This window comes from Drosophila nasuta, chromosome 2R (genome assembly GCF_023558535.2).
Source record: "Drosophila nasuta strain 15112-1781.00 chromosome 2R, ASM2355853v1, whole genome shotgun sequence".
Lineage (NCBI taxonomy): Eukaryota > Metazoa > Arthropoda > Insecta > Diptera > Drosophilidae > Drosophila > Drosophila nasuta.
In genome coordinates, this window is record NC_083456.1 from 9,938,334 (window position 1) to 9,962,501 (window position 24,168).

The 24,168-nt window shown below is 45.1% G+C and overlaps 5 protein-coding genes across 5 annotated transcripts; 3 read left to right on the forward strand and 2 right to left on the reverse strand.

The window, feature by feature from the left end:
- Window positions 1-57: 57 nt before the first annotated feature.
- LOC132787804 (zinc finger CCCH domain-containing protein 14) lies at window positions 58-4,731 on the reverse strand. Its single transcript, XM_060795110.1, is given in 6 exon segments — window positions 58-878; window positions 948-1,217; window positions 1,647-1,827; window positions 1,829-4,131; window positions 4,185-4,410; window positions 4,501-4,731. Coding segments are annotated over 6 exon segments (3,249 nt in total). The 5' UTR covers window positions 4,543-4,731; the 3' UTR covers window positions 58-651.
- A 94-nt stretch (window positions 4,732-4,825) lies between these two features.
- Window positions 4,826-14,989, forward strand: LOC132787801 (bromodomain and WD repeat-containing protein 3). Its single transcript, XM_060795103.1, is given in 16 exon segments — window positions 4,826-4,957; window positions 5,243-5,301; window positions 5,462-5,491; window positions 5,894-5,953; window positions 6,600-6,846; window positions 6,914-7,721; window positions 7,780-7,876; window positions 7,938-8,252; window positions 8,311-10,323; window positions 10,382-10,641; window positions 10,712-10,876; window positions 10,941-11,214; window positions 12,199-13,401; window positions 13,463-13,658; window positions 13,729-13,849; window positions 13,851-14,989. Coding segments are annotated over 16 exon segments (6,795 nt in total). The 5' UTR covers window positions 4,826-4,914; the 3' UTR covers window positions 14,755-14,989.
- Window positions 14,990-15,107: 118 nt separating this feature from the next.
- On the reverse strand, window positions 15,108-20,022 carry LOC132787803 (uncharacterized). The gene is made up of 5 exons (XM_060795109.1): window positions 19,736-20,022; window positions 17,406-19,669; window positions 15,814-17,345; window positions 15,592-15,757; window positions 15,108-15,526 (listed from the first exon to the last, which is right to left on the reverse strand). The coding sequence occupies exons 1-5, from the start codon at window positions 19,814-19,816 to the stop codon at window positions 15,358-15,360; spliced, it is 4,212 nt and encodes a 1,403-aa protein (XP_060651092.1). The 5' UTR covers window positions 19,817-20,022; the 3' UTR covers window positions 15,108-15,357.
- A 177-nt stretch (window positions 20,023-20,199) lies between these two features.
- LOC132787805 (exosome complex exonuclease RRP44) lies at window positions 20,200-23,251 on the forward strand. The gene is given in 5 exon segments (XM_060795111.1): window positions 20,200-20,625; window positions 20,913-21,357; window positions 21,416-22,491; window positions 22,551-23,187; window positions 23,189-23,251. Coding segments are annotated over 5 exon segments (2,598 nt in total). The 5' UTR covers window positions 20,200-20,245; the 3' UTR covers window positions 23,249-23,251.
- A 17-nt stretch (window positions 23,252-23,268) lies between these two features.
- On the forward strand, window positions 23,269-23,640 carry LOC132787808 (exosome complex exonuclease RRP44-like). Its single transcript, XM_060795118.1, has one exon. The coding sequence runs from the start codon at window positions 23,269-23,271 to the stop codon at window positions 23,638-23,640; it is 372 nt and encodes a 123-aa protein (XP_060651101.1).
- The last annotated feature ends 528 nt before the right edge of the window (window positions 23,641-24,168 follow it).

Below are 24,168 nucleotides of genomic sequence, written 5' to 3' on the forward strand. Positions count from 1 at the left end.
ATATTAAATTGTAAAACAAAATATTCGAAGTGATTAATCTTTTAATAACTGAGTTGTTAACATTTTATTTGTAAATTTTTGGATAGTGTGGTGTGTGATTATAAGAATTTTAATATGATTTGCAATAGATGAAAGCAGACATCAGACTTCTATAGCAATCTTAGACTAATTAATATACTAATGAAAGACTTAATTTATGCTGAAAGTTCAGTTTTCTTTTCGTATCAAATATAAGTAAAACAAATCTAGTTATCCAATTCATAGCAATTTGGTTTGCTAATTTTATTTATCCACTTAGCTATGACGATTACACCTTCTTTTAAATGTATACGAGGATTTTTCTTTTATAATAATGCAACAAATCTAAAGACAACAATTTGAATATTATGTTGTTTTGTGTTTTTTTTCTTGCAAGCTATCGCCTAAAGTATAAAATATTAAATATGTACTTGATAAGCATATAAAACTAGGAAATTTAAGTTAACAAAATATAAAACTCAATTCCGTAGAGTAATAAAAGAGTTATGAATAGTGTTAGGTTCATGAATCTGGTTGTAGTCCTCGTTTTATGAATATAAATAGGATCATCGTATGCAATTCGCTAAATAATAAATGCTAACAAGAAAAAGAGAGAAAGAACGAGCATTTTGATTAACCTAATGAGGCGACCCATTTGAATTTGCTTTGCATTTCGGGATGATAAAATATGCATTCCAGCTTATTAATGCAATTCTTGCCATAACGACACGGCTTCGGGTGATAGAATGTGCAGCCGACTTTGGTGCAATTCGGATAGTACTTGCACATTGTAGTTGCCGTTGTTCCAGTTGCCGGCGCCGATATCGATTTGTAGTTCTGCACTGGTATCACATGCGAGGCTATAAGAATATACGAAAGTGATTAAATTAGTGTACTAGTTTACTTTAAGTGTATAACAGTGTACTTACATAGAGGCGGTGCCGCCAGTTGTGCATGACTAAGATCCCGATTACCACTGTGTGCAAAGTTGCAATCGATGCTCATGCAGGCCAGATCAAACTTGCATTTGGGATGCGAGTACATGCACTTGTCCGCAAACTTACAATTGGGAAAAGACTTGCAGGGTGCGGATGGATGATAATAATCGCAAAATTGTTTGCTGCAGTTCGGATGGTATTTGCAGCGCTCCTTTGGCTTCGTCACCTTCAAAACGGTCGAGTCCACATTGACTGCACTCACTGCAAAATATAATGTACAACATTACAACTACTAGTTTAAGATACTATTTTCAATCTCAAAGGCATCCTTCTCTATATATCCTTATTTGCTACATACAATATACTTAACATTATTGGAAAGATATTTGTATTTTAGATACTTGCATGAAATTTGTTAAACAATACATATAAAAACATGTTTTAATTTTTTTAAATCGAATCAAATTTCATATAAGATTATTGATTTTGCTTCGAATTTGTATATCAGCTCTTTGTACGTCTCAATTGCAGTTGAACTTCATATATGAAGTTGGTACGAATTTGTATGTCAACTGCTTCTTATTGTATGTATAAGATTCTTGAGAGTTGCTTCAACTACATATAACACATTTTTATGAGGAACAGTTCCATACATTATCTGTCATCAATTCTTGTATTGATGCCACTTACATGCCGGCAGATTATCATATTTCCTGTCCTCTGCATTTCGAATGGAAATTCGCCGTCGCTCCGTTGATGCATCACGCTCTTTACTATGTGAGCGCCGTTTCTTTTGTGGCTGCAACTGCGATTGTGACTGCGACTGTGTGTGCTGTGGCTCCTCATCTGACTTCAGCTTAAATCGTATGGGAAGTATGCTTGGACTTTGCAGGCGCTTCCACAGCTGCTGCTGCCACTGCCACAGATGCAATTGATGAGGATTTCTCTATGTGAGTATCGCCGCGTTTATCCAGATGCTTTGGTGGTAACGGAGGCGTTGTGGAGCGCATGGTTTCCTCCAGCTGCTGTTCCCTTCTGCTGTCCAACTTGTGCTCATTGGATATGGATGCGGCAACATTGGAGCTGCTGCTGCTGCTTGGGCGTTTTCTAGACAAACGCTTGTGCGACAAGGCTTGCAAATGTTCATCCTCCTCATCGTCATCCGCATCGTTCTTGATAATGATCTTCTTAATCTCCTGCGTTTGGCGCAACACTTCGCTCCGATGCAGACTACGGGATGGCTTTGGTGGCGGTGTATTGCTTGATGTGGAGGGCGATGAACGAGAAGAGCTTCTCGCTCGCTTAACTCTATTACGCCTGCTGTTGCTGCTGTTATTGTTCGTTGAGGAGGAGCATGCCGTTGACGTGGAGCTGGGTTCCGGATTTGCGAGCTGAGCATTTGTAGAACTAGTTGAGGACACTTGGGGCGACGGGGTGCGTTTCCGTGAACGCTTCCGATAGGCGCTAGCGGCGGCATTACCCAGCGATTTGTCGCCATTCAACGTCACCACAAACTGTGTCTTGGATACGCTCGCCGCGCCGGAAGCCGAGCTGCTAGCTTTCTTCTCGATGTGCATATCAATCTCCATGTCCTGGTCCATGTCCAGATCTGCGACTAATTGTGGCACATACGCCACATAGTCACTGACACCCAAACTGGGCACATATTCCTCCTCCTCTTCGGACTCTTCCTCCTGTCCCACCTCCTCTTTGGTCAGTTTCTGTTCCGCATGTGGTTCACCCGAATGGCGTCTGCTTTTCGTATCCCTGTGCAACATTGTATTCACAACAAGCTCTCGCCGACTGCGACGAAACAGCTCCTTGCCCGCTCCACTGCCCACAGATTCGTGTGAACGTCGCTTGCCCAGCGTAGAGCTAATAATCTCCGGCTCATCACTTCTCATGCGTTGCTTGGAAGCTGTTGCAGCAGGCGCCGTCCCTGACGTCACCGGAGCCTTGGCCAAAATAGTAGATCGTTGAGCATCGGCAACGGCGCGCAGCAGCAAATTCTTGCAGGCCTGACGTCGTGGCGAAACAGTGGGTCGCGGCTTGATCTTGATCACCGAATTGACGGGCTTGTCGAGAATGTCCTCATCGTCGGATGGCACTGGCGGCTTATTCACAGCCACAATAACACGCGATCCAATGCGATGTTTGTAATTGCTTTCCGGACTCGGACTCGGTGTTCGACGACGCTCTCGTTCCTTCTCCCGTCGTCGACTGGACTGCCTTTCATTGGTGCTACGTTGACTGCGCTCTCTGCCACGCTCGACTTTTTTGTGCTCCTCTTGCTGCTGCTGTTCGCTGTGTCGACGATGTGCTGGCACATACAGCTCTAGCTCCTTTTGTGCAGCACGCTGTGAGCGCTGTGACTCTGGCGGCGATTGCGACTCCTGCTGCGGAGGTGCTGCAAGAGCAGCTGGGGGCTTGCAACCAAGACGCTCGTGCACAGGACGACGCTCCGCGCGCTCATCGAAAACCGTTGGAGCGGGTGATTTGGATTCAATATGAGCTACTTTCGGTTTATCTCTAGAGGCCTTTGGTTGGTGCGCTTCCGGTGTTCGATTGAACACAATGGGGCTTTTAGCTTTGCGTGTGCTTAGACTTGAGTTCTCTGCTGCTGCACCTGTTGCGGTTGTAGCCGCTTTTGGTGTTGCTTCATCTGGCTCATCCTCTGCATGAGGCGCTAACTCCTCATCCTCATCCTCGTCACTATTATCATCCAGTTCGCCTATTTGACGCAAATGCTGCTTTGCAGCATAGATTTTTCGCTGTATTTCGGCTAGCTCGGCCATATCCTTCTCTCGATTACCACTCGCAATAGTTGTGGAGCTAATCTCTGACATGGTTGTTGGATTCTCAACATCTTTGGCAGCTGGATCATCCGGCTGTTCATCCTTACGTTTCTTCCTCTTTAGCATCTGTTCATCTTTCAGTCCAGTGTCCAGATCGAGCGTCTTTTTGGCTTTCTCCAGTAGCTCTTCGGCAAAAACATCCGTGATCGAACTAATTGCCGGCATGCTGTCTGACGATTTATTGGCTGCTTCCGTCGAGGTGTTCAATAACTCATCACCTGATTTTCTGTGCACTCTCCTATCGCGTTTATCTCTACTTTTCTTATCCTTCTCCTTCGACTTGGGCGCTTCTAGTTGGCGCGACTTGCGCTTTTTACTTGCTGTGAATGCACGTTAAAAGATAGTTTTTTAAATAATTAACGAAGACACTCACCACTTCCAGCTGGCAGCGTAACTTCCTGCAGCTTCTGGAGAACTTCATGCAGCCAGGTGACAAAGAGATCGGTCTGATCCCCGAGAAAGAGATTCAGTTCGGCGTTCATCTGCTGTTTGCTGCGTTTGTTGGCCACCATCACCATCACATAGTCGGGCAGTTCGTCGTCTATGAAGCCGGCCGAGCCACCGGTGCCCAACTCGAGCAGTTTCGCCTTCACAGCACTCTACAAAGATGTCATTAAATTGTGAAAATATGTTGATTACGAGTGCATTGATTTTTCGCAAAACAAAAATTTTGTGAGGCAAAAACTTACGCGCATCTTCTGGCCAATTTCACTGCCCAGATTGCAATCCATTGTGGAAATTTCTAACTTTTACGCTTGCTTTATAATAAACTTTATTTTCTTATAAGTTTAACTGTTACAGCATGGGATTCAACACAAAAAAAAAACTCTTCAACAAATTATACTTTTTTAGCAGCAACTGCAGCACATTTTCAGTGTGACCAAATTGTAAACATACAAGAATCTACTTATTTTTACCCTAATGTTACTTAACATACAAGGGTTCGTGTGTAACAGAGTAAATGACATTCACAGTGAATGTCAAAAACGTAATATGCTGAATGGCAACTGGTGTACTGTCACAAAAGAAGAAGCTGAGAAAAGTATTTCAGTCGAGTTTCAGTGCGACAATTTTTTTGTAATTTCGTAATAAAATGTGTAATAATGGAAAACAGGCAGCCCAGTTCAAATAATGTGATAGTGCCAGGTGCGTTAAATACCCAATCAAATGTAATTTCAACAATTATATGGCTAGAATTTGTCGCTAGTCACGAGAAGTACGCTTCCCTCTCTGGGCTGTCTTTAGCTAGCTACAGTAGTAGTTGGCCTCAGCCTCAGTGTGAAGCACTGTGTGTGTGAAGCCCGTCGTTGTGAGTGCAGAAATCTGCGCGAATGACCGAGTAGCCGAAATAAATGCAATTTTCTGTTAATTATGTGCATTTGGCAAGCAACTTGTTGCATTTAATGTGAACCGCAATTATTTCTCTTTCAGAATTGTACTTCCTAATTGCAAAATTTTTGACTGCAGGCCCGCTGGAGGAGACAGCAAAGGTCGGTGATCGGGCGTTTTTTTGTTATTTTTCTTCGTATTTTTTTGTTTTTGGTTGAACGCCGACCTGCGAAAAAAGAGCGCAATTTCATACGTTTGAATTTCGCTTTTGTTTACAAACATTTTACTAACCCGATTCTTTACAAAATTCACAATTTTCAGATACTGGTGAAAGAACTAGAGCAAAAGAAGGTAAGCGAGGTTTGGGCGGCTGATAGGCAAAATGTTGCATTGGGCAACTTAAGGATTTTTGACTTGCTTGAAATGCAAAACTCTCGAAAGCGTTTGTTTATATATTTTGTTTTGGTTTTCGTCGTCGTCGTCACCGCCGTAGTTGTTGTAGCAACCGGCAGAGCAGCAGCAGCGTCCGCTTATTTCAGAGTTCAAAGCTATACTGAAAGTGAATTGTACTACGGTATGGGAGATTCGATTTCTGTCCGCAGCATTTTGGTCTGTCCGTTGTTTTTAATAACAAGTAGGTAAAAAATAAAGAAAACAATAAATTTGGCTCCCGGCGGCGATGGCGACGTCACTTCGACGCTCAACAGCGCAGCAAGTGCAAATGATAATCATTTTCCTTTCGAACGTTTGTAGGTATTGCCCCGACGCATCGACTGGTTGGGAAATGAGCATGACCAGACCTTTGAAGAGTTGGTGAGTTTAGTTAACATTTGTTGTGATTTTTATATTATGCCCTAAGTGATTTGTGCTTGCATAATTGACATTTGTGTGCAGACTTCGTTTCGTTGTGACTTTATGTGCGCGCTTGTGCGTGTGTTGGTCCGCGCATTTGTGACGTCACATGGCTATCGATTGGCTGCATACACTTATGCATAACTATTAATTTTTTGCGTGCAACTAATTAATTGCGAAAACATAAATAAATTAATTAATTACTTATTAAGCATTTGAATTAAAACGTTAAAATCTTAATTTTTTTGTAAACAAAATTGTTATTTTTTAATATGTTGTAGGCAATGCACAGTTCTATAGTGTTTCCATATGCATTTTGAAAAAAATTAAGTAAATAACAATTACATAGTAATTTTAATAACAATCATGCCCCTGGCGGCCGACATCTTGCTTTCACACATACATCCATATAAATGACATGTGTGTGTGTTGTGCGGGTATAGACCTTGGACAAAAGCCAGCACTACATGCGGATACATGTGTAAGAGTGAGATGACTATATGTTTTACTTGCATGTATGAAAACAGCTGCGCTGTAATGTGCGATAAGCAGCTGACGCGATAAATTATCGATACCACCGAGTCGTTAATATTTGAAATCTTTATAGGTAAATAAGTACGCGCACATTGGTCCAAATCATATACTAGAAATATGCAGTCGTCTTGGTCCACTGGTGGACAAGGAGTTGGCGCCCAGCGTGCCAGGCATAAACTCGTTGCTTGGCAGAGGTCGCCAGCATTTATTACGTACAAAAGACACCGTCTACCAAAATCGTACAATTCGTGATTATTGTACAAGTTTGCATGGCATCTCACTGCCCGACTCCAATCTCACCAAGCCCATACACAACCTAAGTGAGTTTAAAACTTAACAGACAAAACCTCTTGCAATCAGTACTATAATTAAAGTATATATTCATAGGCAAGGTAATTTCTGGTCGTGAACATGGCGGTCTGGTGCGCCGCAAATTGTTGGTGCCCACGGATCTTTATCGCAAGACGAAGCTATTGCGCCGCACCGTGGGCCACTTATCTTCCGTGTATTGTGTGCTCTTTGATCGCACAGGACGTTACATTATCACGGGAGCTGACGATTTACTTATCAAGATTTGGTCTGCTGCAGATGGTCGTCTGTTGGCTACGCTGCGTGGTGCTTCAGCAGAAATCACAGATATTGCCATTAACTTGGATAACACAATGCTGGCGGCAGGTTCAGTCGATCGCATATTGCGTGTTTGGGACATGCAAACCACATCACCGATTGCTGTTCTTGCCGCGCACACAGGCATGATAACATCTGTGAACTTTTGCCCGTCGCCACGTAGCGATCTAAAGTATTTGGTAACCACAAGCACAGATGGTTCTATTGCCTTCTGGCAGTACTCCACGCCACGCGGTCAAAAGATCACATTTGCTCCTCGTCCCACGCAATACCATGAAAAGCTGCGGCCAGGTCAGGCGCAGATGATGTGCACTACGTTTTCACCAGGCGGCGTATTCTTGGCTGCCGGCTCTGCTGATCATCATGTACGTGTTTATATGATGGCCGAGGATGGACCTAAGCGTATTCTGGAGACGGAAGCTTACACAGATGCTGTTGATTCGGTGCAGTGGTCGCATCGAGGTCTGCGCTTCATCTCTGGCAGTAAGGATGGCACAGCGCACATCTGGACCTTTGAGTCTCAGCAGTGGAAAAGCCTCAAGCTTTGCATGACCGAACGTTTAGCCAGGTGAGAATTAATACTGTTTGTGAATTATGTTTATTTGAAGGGTATCTTTGTTTGACAGTTGTCCACCACCAGAGGAAGGAAAGAAATTGAAGGTTACAATGGTTGCCTGGGATGCCTCTGATCGTTATGTTATCACAGCCGTCAGCGATTTCACTGTATGTATATAATCAGTCAAATCTTAGCTAGTTGCTTTACTAATATAACTTTTATTAACAGATCAAAATCTGGGACTCCAAATGCGGTCGATTGCATCGCGTGCTGCGTGGCCACAGGGATGAGCTATATGTACTTGAATCAAATCCCAGGGATGAACACGTGCTGCTGTCTGCTGGTCATGATGGCCAGGTCTTTCTCTGGGACATTGAGCAGGGTGGGAGCGTCGCTCAGTTCTTTAATGACATAGATGGCCAAGGACATGGCAGCGTCTTTGATGCCAAGTGGTCGCCAGATGGCACTATGATAGCTGCCACAGATTCACATGGTCATATATTAATATTTGGCCTTGGCATCGGCACCGAAAAGTACAAATTGGTAAATTATTCAAAAGCGACTAAAAGCGAAACCAAATTTATCCCGTACCTGTTTTTAGTTGCCCACTGAGCTGTTTTTCCATACGGATTATCGGCCTCTGCTTCGTGATGCCCATCATCATGTGGTGGATGAACAGACTCAAATAATGCCACATCTAATGCCACCGCCATTTCTTGTCGATGCCGATGGAAATCCACATCCTACAAAATATCAACGCTTTGTGCCCGGTCGTGAAGCTTGCAGCGTGGATCAGCTAATACCCAATCTGACAGTGGGTATCGATGGTATTGTGATTGAGGATAATGTGAATGCAGCGAACAATCCGGGAGCTCCTGCTGCACCAGCAGTCGCCGCCGCAGCAGCTGCAGCTGCTGGGAATTATTCACACATTGATCGCATGATAGCTGCATTGGCAAATCGTCAAGGCACCAATGCCGCCAATGCCAATGATGGAGGTAATGCAAATCAATCGTTTGAGCGTCTGATCATGCGTCAAGGCCAGGGACAGGAGCAATTGCCAGACTCCAATTCACCACGTGCTGCTGCACAGCGAGGCAACGTTTTGGGCGGCCGTCGCTCAATAACCGACGGCACTCCGCGTTCCGGCTGGGCAGCAGCAGCACGCTCTGCCGCTGCAGCTCCTGCAGCTGCGGGAGGAGCTGAACAGCCAGCACCGGCAGGTGAACAACCGAATGCCGCATTACCGGCCCAGCAGGCGTTGCCTTTGAAGTTTGTGCGTCGCACCTATGTGCGACCCATGAAGTATGCCCAACTGCAGAACTTCAAGCAAACCATCTATTCCGCTGGCCAGTTCGAGATGCAAGAATATAAGCGTGAGATGCGTCGACGTCCTATCATGATAAATACGGCGAGTGCAGCTTCTGCACAGCAGGCCGGAGTGGGGAGACAGCGCAATACACGATCCAATGGCGGTCGGCCTGGACGACGTCGAGGTGCTCAGTCGGGCCAGCAACAGCAGGGAGCACAGCCTGCCTATCGTACGCGTGCGGTGCGAGATCAAGAGGAGCTGTACGATGAACCGGCTGTACCTAATGTACACGAGGAGGAGGAGGACGATGACAGCAGCAATAGCTCTGGTGATACTAGCTATTCGAATGTCGAGGAGAATTTAGAGGACAGTAGTGATGAATCGGAAACGGATAGTTCAGATTACTCGGACTGGGTGGCAGATACACCCGGCCCTAATCTTGAGCCACCAAAGCGCTCCAAACGCAAGCCACTATCGCGACGTCGCACTACTAGCGATGACAGTAGTGATGATGCCGGCACCGGGCAGGCAGCCAGTAAAAAGCGTGGACGCAAGCGTGTACTTATCCCACCAAGGGCACCAAACGGTGAAATACCGGAGCTTTATCGCCCAGCCGAATGGCTGTCGGAGGTGATACCCCGAAAGGCGCCCTACTATCCCCAAATGGGCGATGAGATTGTCTATTTTCGGCAGGGACACCAGCGATATCTCGAGGCTGTGCGTTTGAAAAAAGTCTACAAGCTGTCGCACAGCTCGGAGCCCTGGAATTTTCGTCCGCTGCGTGATCACGAGCTGGTGCGTGTCATTGGCATTAAGTACGAGATACGTCCACCTCGTTTATGTTGCCTTAAGTTGGCCATTATCGATGAGGATGGCAACATGACGGGTACCACATTCAAGATCAAGTATCACGATATGCCAGACGTGCTGGACTTTTTAGTATTACGTCAGACCTTTGATCTAGCAGTGCAGCGCAACTGGAGCATTGGTGATCGCTTTCGCTGCATGATTGGCGACGGTTGGTGGTTGGGTGAAATTGAATCGCGTCATGCACTAAGCGCTGAATTCCCCGACTCGTTTTTTATGTGTTGCCGCGTGCGCTGGGATAATGGAGAGTACGAATACATGAGTCCCTGGGATATGGAGCCCATTGATGAACAGCGACTGCCCGATGAAGTAGGCGGCGCTATACCCGTGCTACCGGAAGAAATACGCGCCACTTTATATCAGCCGAAGTCAGAGGAGTGGCATCGAGGTGATCGCGATGGCACCTGTCGACGCATTATTAACGGACTCGAGCAGGTAATTGAGAAATTATACTTATTGGAATATAAATATAATTAATTATTCTGATTTCCAGGTGATGCGTCTGTCGATTGCCGAGCACTTTTTAGCCCCGGTTGACCTCAATATTTATCCAGACTACGCCTATTTGATTGAGTATCCCATCGATTTAACAACGGTCAAGTCGCGTTTTGAAAATCATTTTTACCGTCGCATTACCTCGGCACAGTTTGATGTGCGATATTTGGCTACCAATGCGGAGCAATACAATCGTCGACACACGAGCATCGTAAAACATGCTCGAATTGTGACCGATCTGTGTTTACGTATCATTAGGTAAAGTCTTTATATATATATACTTTAATATGCAAGACAAATCTAATTCAAATGTTATGTCGTAAAGCAGGGAAGCGGATGAAATAGACGTTGCAGCTGTTTATCATCAGTTGATGGACGTGTATCACTCATCAGAGTCGGAGAACGAAGTGGACTCCGATGTGGTGCCATCAACTAGCACTGGTCCAACCACCTCAGCAGCTGCTGCACGTCAGCGTGTTTCATCAACGCGCCGGTAAGCCTTAACTATTAAATATCTACTTGAAAATGTTTAATAAATAATTAAAATTTGATTGCAGCTCGAATCGCATACGTTCGGATGGCGATTGGCGTTCCGATTGTCGGCAATTGTTGGATTTGATGTGGCAGCGGCCGGATTCGTTGCCATTTCGTGAGCCAGTCAATACGATGGACTTCGAAGATTATCTGGAAATCATTGCTACACCAATGGATTTGCGTACTATTAAAGAAGACCTACTGGGTGGCAATTATGACGACCCATTAGATTTTGCCAAGGATGTTCGCCTCATATTTCTGAATTCAAAGAACTACAATACAAACAAGCGTTCACGGGTGAGTCCCCCAGCCAAATCTGGCTGGCCATTGCTGCAGATCGTCATTTATTGCAAACCAATGGCAATGTTAATAATGTGGCACTATTTGGCATTGTCATTGCTGTTAATCTTATTGTGAATTTCTTGTTGCTTTGTTTTTGCCACTGCTGCCTCATTCTGAGCAATTTTCCCTCTAAATGAGTCCGAACGGTTAAAATAATTCTGTTTATTACCAAACCATTTTTATTTTCGTCTATATTTTTGATGGAAAGATTTTTTTTTATCTTATAATTTAAAATATGACCCTATAAAGAAAAACGAACTGAAATAATTTTTATATATTGAAATGCTCCCAGCCCAATAAATTTAAAAATTCAAATTCGTTAAATTCCATCTTTAATCGTTGTTTAAAGTCCTGCATCTGTCTAACTCAATCATTAGATTTATAAATATAGATGGCTTTTAGGGTCCATAAGGCATTGTGAAAATTAAGTATCGTAAAAGAGAAATAAAACGACTCACCTTATTTTTAAATCAGAACTTTTTCATTTCCGCTTATTTCAATATATTTTTGTTTTGGAGTTGTCCGTAGACTTTTGTTGCCCTTCTTTTGCTGTTCCCCTCACCGCCGAACACCCATCCATCCGCTCCGTCACATTAGCTCACACACACACAAGCTCATCTCTTCTTAACGTTTCTTTTGCATTTTGTTAACATGCCTTCAAACTTGAAAATTAACCAACCACCCAACTCATAACCATCAATCGAATCACTCGCGAATCAATCAAACCCCATCAAATATTTCGAACTAAACCAAATGAATGACGATCCGTGACAAATCCAATCAACTTATATAGGATAACTTAGCGGTAAGGTTGCTCCTGAGCTACTTCAACAACCCAACTCAACTCATTTAAAATCCACAACACACCAAACGCTCTCCCATCCAATTCCATGACCAATCATTAATTTATTCTCATTGATGCAATTGCTTGTCTTGCAGATATATGCAATGACTCTACGATTGAGTGCTCTATTCGAGTCGCACATCAAAACGGTGGTCAGCAACTGGAAGGCCGCACGTAGACGCTCCAACAAGAATAAGTCTGGCAGCAGTGGACGTGGATCAAGTAGTCCGAGCAAGCGAGCACCAACGGAGCGCACAACGCGGCGTACTCAGAAGCCACCGGGAGCTGGTACATCGAGACGATTGGAAGCACACAGCAGCGATGATGACGATGACGACGACGAAGATGACGATGACGATGTGGGGCAACAACAGACGACGTCACGGGGCTCGCAGCGTGGCAGTCGACGACGTAATGGCGTTGCCGTTGTGGCCAGCAATTCGGGTTCTAATCGCGTGACATCTTCATCGTCCAATGCGCAACAGCGCCGTCATCAGAGCAGCAGCAGTTCGGACAGCGAGGAAGAAGAGGAGGAGGAGGAGACCACATCAGACGCCAGCACCGATGAGAACGAGGATGAGGAGGCGCACTCTAACGACAGTTCACCGCAGCAGACCCGTCGTCGTCGCGGTCGACCAGCGCGCAAGAACCGTATCAGCGATGATGAGTCGAATGCCAATGACTCTGAGGAGAGCTACAATCCCAATGAGCGACGCAGTCGACGTGCTGCTGGCGACGGTAAAAAGCGAAAAGCCAAAGGTCAACGTGGTCATGGTCACTCCAACAAACGGCATCGTGATGAAACGTCAGGTCAGCTGCCAGGCGGTAGTCGAAGTGCTGGTGGCGTAACTGCGCGTCGCACGAGACGCCTGCTAGGCAGCTCCGAGGAAGATCATCCTCATATGGAATCTCACTCGCATCACGATGAGAGCACTCAGGACAGCAGTCTGACGCCGCGCAAGAAGGGACGACAAGCCAAGTCCAAGAGCTCGACAACAATTGGCAATGGGCCCAGTACCAGTGCAGCTGCTGCCGCTGGAGGAAGCTCCAGCCTCGAGAGTCCGTCCCGCAATACTCGTGCCAATGGCGGAAGGCCACAGAATGCTGCGGAGAATGATCACAGCTATCATTTGCCAGTGCGCAATGGACGCATTATAGAGTCCGATACAGACTCGCATGGGCCAACTGGAAGGCCGACCAGGCAAAGCGCCAAGCGTGCGCTTATGGATTGGGCGCGCGGCAGTGATATCGAGGAGGAGGAGGAGGAGGAGGAGGAGGAAAGTGAGGAGGCCGAAGAGGTGCGCGAGAATGTAGATGCTTTTGTTGAATTGTTATTAATGTAGTGTTGTTTGCTTATAGATTCTACCTACGCCTACAAAGGACGATATGCCGTCGACTAGCCGTGCTGCCCTTAGTCTGGCAGCAACTGGTGGAGCCGCATCCTCATCACGACAGCTACGTACGAATCGTAATACCGTTGTGAACGCAGCGGCGGACAGTGAGGACGACGATGACGATGACAGTGATAACGAGCCCTTGGCCAACAACCAGCAAAGTGAGTTACAAAAACATTAGCAGCATTTGAACGAATATGAATATACCTTTTTTTTTTTATATTTTCTTAGAAACTGCCTCTTTGAAAACCAGCACACCAGCTCCACATCCGCTGGTATTGCGACGTCGCTTACCGTCGCCACCACGTAGCATGCATATGACACGCTCACATGCAACATCCACGACCAGCAACTTCCAATAGCCAACAGGAGGCTCCAACGGCCGCACATGATCACAATTATATGGGTAGTGAGTCGGCGGCGGCAGCTCGTGCTCCTCGCCGTATGTTGTCGCGTCATCAACGCAATGCTGATACTCTGGATCCCAATCTCGACCCATTGAACAATTCTCGTCTGTTGCCTTCGATATCAAATCCCAGACGTCCCACCTCAACCACAAACAATGGGTCAACGCGTCGTCTGCGGGGTCGCGCCAGTCAAGAGCATTCGCAAGACGAGGCGGCCGAGGAATTGCCAGATGAAGAGGATGCCGCCGCTTCGGATGAAGGCACCGATGGTGGCTCCAGCTCGCAGCCCAGCCACGAGGAAGTCGACGAAGAAGAAGATGCCACTGCCACAGATTCGGAAGACAATCAACCGTTAACCAGTTACGTTTCACCCAGCAATGGACGCACACGGCGTAAGACGAAAACCTCATCCTCGTCGGCGGCAACGGTGTCACAACGTCACAATCGTCGTAGTCGTGCCACCTCAGATAATTCGTTTGTCAACGACAATGACGACGATGAGGATTACGAGGCTCCATCGCGGCGCAGTCGAAGCAACCGTCTGCGTAGCAATCAGCGCAGCGGTCGTAATCAGAAACGTCCGCGCTACAATGAGCAATCTGATGAAGAGGATCAGCAACACAATCACAGTCAGCGTAAGCGAATGCGCAACGGCGACGTTCATGCAGCCAACCAGACCAACCACAACAACAATAGAGCTAATAGTCGCAGCTCGCAGGAGCAGCATGAAGAGCCGATTGATGAGGATGGCAGCTCAACGGTGGACAGTGATGAGCAATTGGTGAGCGTGAGCAGCCGTGGACGTGTACGCAAAATATCGGCAAAAGCGCGCGGCATATTCAAGGATTGAAATTGGGCTTTGTCAGCCGGATGCGCTCAAGACTGTTTTATGTATAAATTAATTATAAACGCAGCGGCAAATAACATTTTTCTTGAATTTGCTTCTAATTATTGATTAATGTGTAAGATTAATAACTCATTGTCATTGTAATATGTCAGGTGTCCTGTCCAAGTCCCTTATGATTCTACCCCATTTTCCCTCCGCCCGTAATCAATATTCAACCAGCATACACTCTAGGCCTAAGCAAAATTGTGTTCTCATGTGTATTCATATTCATTATTATATATAGAAGTATAACACATCCCAAAAAAACATTCACACATTGCTCGCAAACATTTATGGTTTGTTCTTTTCTGAGGCGCAAAATTCGTCGTCCGGTTGTCGCTACATTTATCCATGTAGATTGGCAACCATACGGCGTAGCCAGAAACAGATTTGTATGTATTTCTATAATATATATTATACATATACTATTTAAAAAGTAGCATTCAAAAATCATACACTTCATTTAACATAGAATTATATAGAATAAAGTATCAACAGAACTACAAAACAGATCCTCAATAAGTGTTATTAATGCCACTTAAGTATTCTTCAAAAGTATTTAGTTGCTCACTGAGGTGTTTTATTCTGGCTTTTCACGTATTCCTCAGCCAGCTTTTTCACCCTTGAAGCATTCGCTTCGGTGCCATGCTTCTGCTCAAATTCCAGATACTTTTTGTAAATGACAAGCATCTTATTTGGTGGTAACTTTTGCAGCACAGCCCGCTCTAGTACATTCCTTTAATTGAAGAAATTAGAAAAGTTTCAGTTATCTGATTGGAGTATAATTCAAATTCTAATTACCTTGCGGAATCGATGAGACTGCACTTAACCAGCAAGTCCACGTAAAGATTCCAAATGTCAATGCGCTTGGGATACGAGGTTACAATGTCATCGAGCAGAGTTTGGGCCATGGCGTTGTCCCCATGGTCTGCGTATATCTTAGCAAACGCCACAATGCAAGTGATGTCTGGAGATAAAAAAAAGTTTTGTTACTGGTTTCATAGAAAAGCTGTTTGAACTTACGTTCATTCTTGGGTAGAACGCCCAAGGCACGCTGTAGTGTTGGCTGCACTCGATCGGCCATGTTTAGCCAGAAATATGTATCTGCAGCAACACGCCATACTTGCAACTCCGTCCGGAACTTCCGCATGACCAGATTTAAGGTGTTGATGAGACGCTCCTTGAGGTTGTGTGATTTGAGCACTTCGACGACGTTTAGGTACGTTTCCAACGGATCGTTGTGGCTAAGTGCTTCTTTGAGCACGTCATCGAAATTGGATGAGTTGTAGCTGAGCTCCAAATTGAGCAGGGCTGTCCACATGTTCCGTAGCTCTTTTGTCTCCCGGAACGTTATTGTTTTGATAGCACGACGTGCGATTTCGCGAGCCTTGTCAATCTCTGTGTTGGAGAGCAGGAAGCTCATGTACTGTATCCAGGATTTGCTACTGTTGGGTTCGGCCAAAACCAGACGCTCGAATTGATCTATGGTTTCGGGACGTTGATTGGGATCTGCGTTGCGGTCTTCGATCTCACGTAAACGCTGCTCCTCCTTTACCTCAGCCTTGGCCTTCTCCTTGGCGTTAAGGCGTCTCTTTTTGCTGGAATTTGCCTCGTTCGCTGCAGCTACATCGTCGTCATCCTCGTCGCTGGATGCGACCTCTTGAGACTTACCATTTAAAGCGCCAAGGTCTGCATCCCAGAAGCTGGATACACCTGGCAGACGTGCCTTGGAAATCGCTTCATCCGCAGCATTGGATTTATTCGTATCTTTCTTGGAAGGTTCCTTGTCCTCAAAGAAGAGTTGACCATTTGTTTTCTTGCCATTTTCCACTGTGGGTTTGGTTTTCTTGCCATTGACTTCCTGCTGTTGTTTCTTTTTCTCTAGTTTAATTGGCTTGCCATTGACTTCCAGTTCCTTCTTTGCGTTGGACTCAACTTTGATTTTCTTGGACTTGACTGGCACCTCTTCCATATTGGCAGCACGTTTGACGCTCTTCCATAGCTTCCACACGGTCTCAGGCACGGCAATGGGTAGTTTATCGTGTATAAATGCCAGATTAAAGAAATCACCCTGTCGCAAATTAGCACTCGCGGACTCCTCAACATCATTGGGATGCAAACGTACTGGGCAAAACACTAATGGATTCTTTCCACCTTTCTTTAGTGTGCACAAGACAATACTGTCCAATCTTAACAGAACCTTGGCCCTCATGCCCGCTTTGGCGACCAAATTCAATGGCAACTCGTTGCTGTTAATCACGTGCTGAATGTCCCACGTCTTGTTGCTGACCAGCAGCAAATCATTTGTATAATCAATCCACAAGATGACGGCCTGTTCGATAGTGCCCAACGCAGGCGCAGTAACTGTTCCAGCCACGCTGGCAGGCATCACGGCAGAAATGTTTCTGGTGCCAACCGCATTATATACCCAATCATTGGTGGACTGATCGAGTCCCTGGAAGCACACATTGATCGAGTCTCCCACGTTAAACTTGGCAATTGGTGCGGTCATTCGTTTCAGCTTGTTCTTAATCTCCGCCACTTCTTTAAGATAGCTGCATAAGTAAAACCATTTAATTAAAATTCTACTAAGGATTTCATCAACCAACACTTACTTTTCTACCATTTGAGCCGTGTCGGACAGTTGACCAGTCCACACATCTGTCAGTTTGGCAGACACCGTCAACGTCTTGGTCTCCAGCTCCTTGCTGATTATCTTGACGTAAAGAAGCTGATCTGGCTGCAGCACGACGGGCACACCACGCACAGTGTTCAGACACAGCATTTTGATGTGAATCTTGACCAATTTATTGTAGTTGCGCACGGGAAGCAGCAGATCGACCACCTCATTGTTGATGTTTTTCACTTGGGAACGCAAAATGTCACCCACCTGCACGGTTTGCCACTCCTTGGTAAGATTCTCTGAGAAATAGGCAACATCACGATAGCTGAAAATGTTTTGCAGCACGCAAGCGACCTCTATTTGCTTGCCAACGGGATATGTGCGTTTCTGTGGAATCTGCAGATCCACATAGTCCGAGAGTAGATGCAATGGTACCAGACCCACGAACTCTTCTATGGCATCCTCGTCATCTTTGTCCTCATCGGCAAGGCAAGTGATTTTAATTTCCAGTCCGGAATCCAAAGAATTTGTTACTTCAGAGGGACAGATTTCACCAGGTTGGAATTTGTCCTCGGGCAGCGAAAGGAGCACCTGTTCATTATTGCGTCCAGTAATTCGAAATTTGAGGGCTTGACCCTCGTTAAAGTTGTGTTCAATCAGTCCGGCAGCCAAGTGCTGTTTGTAAAGCATACCCTTGATGCCACTACAGAACTTCACTAGAACATAGTTGGGCTCACACTTGACGACACTGCCAGTGAAGAGTTTTCCCGTCTGCGCCGCGTCCAGCGATGTAAGTAGCTTGACACCCTTGCTCAGATATTCGCTGCGATTGCTCAAATAGCACAGCTTGCGCTCTAGCGATATATCGATCACGCGACAGCGCAAATTTTGTCCCAACTCGTACTGTGTGTTTGGTGCAAGATGCAGCTGCTCAATTATGCCGTTTACTTTGCCTAGCTTGACGGCGTAGCCGCCAATCTTTGACTCCGACTTGACAATTCGCGCCGAAACAATGTCCCCAGCATGCAGATCCTCAAGTGTGTACAGCTTCTCACGGAGCACATTGGGATCATCACTGCAGTAGTAAAGTCCCTCAATGGCATCGTAACCCAGCACACGAACGGTGTGCTTACTCTTGCGCGTGTACTTCGAGAGCACGGCATCCTGATCGTAGTTACCTTTGAAGCTCGATTTAAGAGAGGTGTATGAAATGAGTCCCTTGTACTTCTGATTGAGCAACAAAATAATGCCACCGGTGCCATGTCGCAGCACGCGTGCCTTCTCTACAATCCTTCCCTTAATGAGTGTCTCTTCATCGCCTTCCCCGATGGGCTTTTTGATGTCCAGATTAAGGGTAAGGTAGACCAGCTTGGTCAGCGGCATCACATAGAGCACGCGTGCCTCGTATTCAGAGTTCACTTCATAATCATCCGACGTGTGTAACGGTTCGGCCAAGTGATGCTCATTCACAAAAGCCCTAAATGCCTCATTCATGATGTTTCCCTCCAGTCCGTTCTTGTGCTGCTTTGTAAATTTAAATTTGACAATGCTGCCAGGCATAATATAGTCGAGATTAGTTTCGTTCTTGCTCTTTATCTTTAGATTGTCCTGTTCCAGCTGCTCACATTGACAGGTGCTTTGATCGGCATTGTGCTGAATTTGCTTGACTTTCAGAAAGATCAACTGTCCCAAGTGCTGTTGTGTGATGTTTGCATTAGGTACAAAAGCGTTCAATCCCTCAATGCCTGTCTCAATCACATAACCGTGATCTTGAATTTCCTGAATGGCGCCCGAGAAGATAAAGCCCTTCTTGATGCTGTTATGCTTTAAGTTGCTATTCACCTCAGCCGGCTTGAGATTGAGCAACAGCGATACACGATTGCTATACGTACCATCAGTGGTTTTCACTGCGCGTCCATAGACAATGCGCCCGGGTTGAAACAGTTGGCTCAACTCGTGATATTCGCTGCTGTCGCCCTCCATAAAGGACTGCAGTACACGTCCATAGGCTGCAGAAACGTCTGCGACCAAAGCACGTGCCGCCAATCGACCTGGCAATGCAATTTTCACTGCAGTAGCGCTCGTGTCCGTAACAATGCCCATGATCAGCATTTGCTCCTGCAGGGTATCGAGTGTGAGCGGTTCTGCAGAGAAGGCTTGCAGTTGTTGTTCATCCTGCTCGGCATCCTCGTCTCTCAGTTGACTATCCTTTGACTTTGGCACTTTCTTTGCTTTTACTTGCGACGCACCAAAAACCTGCAGAGAAGACACCAAAGTCTTGTTTATTTTACCTTATGGTCATATTATGTATTGCATACTTACTATATTTGATGTAATATTTTCGTTATTTGTTTGCAGATTTGCAATTCCGCCACGCGGAAAACTCTTTTCAGTCGATGCCATTGTAAATATTATTGAAAAATGCTGAAATAATTTAAATAACACCGCAACGTGCACAACACACGTGCTGCGCGAGCCGAACACAAATGCAGAACAAGTGCTGCATAACGTCTGATGGTTTAGTGCCGCAAATGCGCGAATGTTGTACGATTATTATAATTCATTTTATTTTGAGTTTAGTTTTTTTTTTAGTTGTTAGATCATCATATAATTTCTGCTGAGCTTCACAAAGTAGTAATGCCAATTTGATGGTGATGACATATTAATCAAGCTGATGTGCATTTTTTAATTGAAGACTTGAAGACTTATTTTGTTTCATGCCAACTATCGGCAAAATGAGACGCAGTGGAAACGAAATTAAACGTGCATGGGATTCATATTCCGGCACGCGTTTGCATTGTGTTATTGCGACTTGTATACTACGCTAACAACATGCAGACTTTACGCGAATTTACGCGTAAAACAAAACGCGGCAATATATTAAAAATCGTGCGAGAGCATTATCTTCGCGATGATATTGGCTGCGGCTCCGATTTGTGTCAGTATTGCTTCCAAAACGAGGCTTATCAACTGACATCGAATCACGAAATCAAGAGTAGTCTCTTCAAATACCCGCACTACATTGTTTTAGACACCAACGTGGTGTTGGATCAAATCGATGTACTCGAGGAGGATGTGTTCCACAACGTGATCGTGCTGACTACTGTCCTCAATGAGGTGAAACATAAGAGTTCGTCGATTTACAAGCGTATCAATGAAATCATTCATGATCGCACACGCAATTTCTACGTGTTTGTCAACGAACATCACAAGTAAGTAAATTTTGGATAAAGCTTCTATAGTTGTAAATTTATAAATGTCGAAAGCTATTTGATTATATTTTTTTATGGGGATTCTAAAATTGTTATCTCGACAAATGGGGCAGTGTGGGATGTTTGTTTTCACTGTCTTTTTTTATGTCTGGGTCAGAAGAAAGAAATAGCTACATAGGTCGATGACTTACATTGTACTTGTGTATAGCTTCAAGCAAATAAAATTTGATTGTTCACTCTTATTAAGGATATAGATTAGTTAATGACTTACTTCGTATACTCCACAGAGATACCTACGCGGATCGGGAACCCGATGAAACTGCTAATGATCGAAATGATCGTGCTATACGCATGGCCACCAAGTGGTATGACAGCCATCTGCAGACCTCACAAGAGTCCAAAGTGTTTCAGCGCAGTGGACGCACTGCAACACGTGTGATACTGCTCAGTGACGATGCAGGCAATCGGGCTAAGGCCGAGGCTGAGGGCATATTGGTCTGCCCTGCTGCTGATTACGTTAAATCGCTTGAGGATTTCCCCTTATTGGTGGACAAGTTGGCGCACAAATCTTTTGAGAATGAGAAACAAGCGCTGCCCCAATATCCACCACACTTGAGCATGAAGGAACTGCTCGAGGGGTTCCGACAGAAAAAGTTGCTTCAGGGCGCATTCCAAGCATCCCGAGAGAACTATCTCGAGGGTAGTGTGAACGTCGAGAGTTACGAGAAAGCCGTAAGACACTACGATCCAACTCTACTTACTCAGAGATTAATTTGATTTACTTTGACAGATCTTGATTCAAGGACGAGAATCGCTGAATCGGGCTGTGGATGGCGATCTGGTGGCTGTGGAATTGCTGCCTGAAAACGAATGGTCTGCGCCTAGTGAAATTGTGCTGGAAGAGAAGAATGTGTATGCAGATGATGTTCCTAGCGAAGATCGTGTCGAACAGGAAAAAGAAATGTTGCAGCAACTGCGGGTAGCACCAGTTTCAGAGCGCACTCCCACCGGTCGCATTGTGGGCATTGTGCGTCGTAAGTGGCGACAGTATTGTGGAATTCTGCAGCCCAGCCTTATAGAAGATACAACACGGCACATTTTTGTGCCCGCCGATCGCAAGATTCCGCGCATACGAATTGAGACGCGGCAGGCGGACAAGCTGCAAAATCAACGCATCATTGTTACCATTGACAGTTGGCCCCGCAACTCGCGCTATCCCCATGGACACTTTGTGCGCTCGCTTGGGCCACTGGGCAACATGGCCACTGAGAACGAGGTAATATTGCTGGAGCACGATGTGCCCCACTGCAAGTTCTCCGAAGAAGTTCTCAGTTTCTTACCTAAAATGCCTTGGTCTATTACGGCTGAAGATTATGCGAAGCGTGTGGATCTGCGCGATTTATACATTTGTTCGGTGGATCCACCAGGTTGTACGGATATTGATGATGCACTTCATTGCCGCGAGCTGCCCAATGGCAATCTGGAGGTGGGTGTCCATATTGCCGATGTCAGTCACTTTATTAGGCCAGGTAACGCTTTAGACAAGGAGGCTGCTGCACGCGGGACAACGGTTTACTTGGTAGGCAAGCGCATTGACATGGTGCCAGAGCTGCTTAGCTCCAATCTCTGCTCACTGGTTGGTGGTGTCGAGCGTTTTGCGTTCTCGTGCATTTGGGAATTGGACAAGGAGGCAAATGTGTTAGCTAAACGTTTCCACAAGAGCGTCATCAAATCGAAGCGTGCCATGACCTATGAGGAGGCGCAAGTGCTTATCGATGACGCATCTCAGAATGATGAAATTACCAAATCGTTGCGAAATCTTAATCGTTTGGCCAAAATACTGAAAAAGCGCCGTATGGATAATGGGTAACCCACAGGTTCATTAGCTAAATAGCTCTTTTATATTAATCTTTTGACACTTTTAGCGCTTTGGTTTTGGCTTCGCCAGAGATTCGCTTCCAAGTAGATAGTGAGACGCATGAACCCCTCGAAGTGGAAGCCAAGCAGATGCGGGACACTAACTCAATGGTTGAGGAGTTCATGTTGCTGGCCAATATTACTGTAGCCCAACACATTGCCAACGAGTTCACCGAATGCGCTGTGTTGCGGCGTCATCCCAAGCCTCCGCCAACCAATTTTGATCCACTGGTCAAAGCAGCACGCTATCAGGGCTTTGAAGTGTTAACGGATACGGGTCTGGAGCTATCGCATTCCCTAGACAAATGCGTCAAAGCGGATAATCCGTACTTTAATATGATGATTCGTATTCTAACTACTCGCTGTATGATGCAGGCCGTCTACTTTATCAGTGGCAGTCTTCAAAAGGAGGAGTTCTTCCACTACGGTCTGGCTGCGCCCATTTATACACACTTTACATCGCCCATTCGTCGTTACTCGGACATAATGGTGCATCGCCTGCTTGCCGCCTCCATTGGCGCAGACAGCACTTATGCTCAGCTCTTGGAGCGGAAATCCAATGAGGTGATCTGCAACAATTTGAATTATCGTCATAAGATGGCACAATACGCTGGCCGCGCATCTGTAGCACTCAACACACATTTGTTTTTTCCGTGGAAAAGAGGAAGACGAAGAGGGGGTATTTATACTATTAACTAGATTATGAAATTTAATCGACAACCTATTATGCTTTGCAGCTATGTTTTGTTTGTGCGCAAGAACGCGCTACAGGTGCTTATACCTAAGTATGGACTGGAAGGCACACTCTATCTGAAGGGTGATAAGGATGGCAAGGATGGTTTGGAGCGTACCAAGAGCGAGGTTATATTTACATTCAATGAGGAAGATCACACACAGCGATGTGGCAATGTGGTATTCCATTCCTTTGATCCGGTCACAGTCAGATTAAGTCTGGACTCGAGCAATGTACAGCATGAAAAGTTAGTTTTCAGATTGGTTAAACCCTACATCAAGGGTTTCAGTGTGGAGCTAAACTCGGAAACGGATACCGATCAGCCACCAGCCAAAAAAATGAACAAGCAAAAGAAAAAGAAATAAAGATGATGAAATATAACATATATTTTTATAATTATAAGTTTTAAAAATGCTTCATTTTGAAAATGCAAATACAATAAAAAAAACATTTAAATGTTTAACAATTTTGAATTGATTTTTTATTAGAATAAGATTTAATGTAACTGCGCCACTAGCAAAAGTATATTAACCTCGCGCCGCAAAAGCTTGAATCGGCGAAGAGAATAAGAATGCAAGAGAAATGCACACAAAAACAAAGGGCACTACGTCATTGGTCGCTACTTTGGATCAGCAGATTGAAGTCGAATTACTAAATACTCTTTAAAAGATATTGATGAAATAAAATTAAATTAACATCATATTTGTTATGATTTAGTGAAGCCAATTTGTTTTTTTTTATTTGTGCTACTCTCAGGTCAAAGCATTCATTGAAAAGGTCCAAAAACCAATTGCATAAACTTACAGTATTAGAGTTAGTGTTAGTTTCAAGTTGTTCTTTGTCAAAGCTTTAATTGTTGTTGTTTTTATTGTTCAAGAAGAAAAAGAGAATAT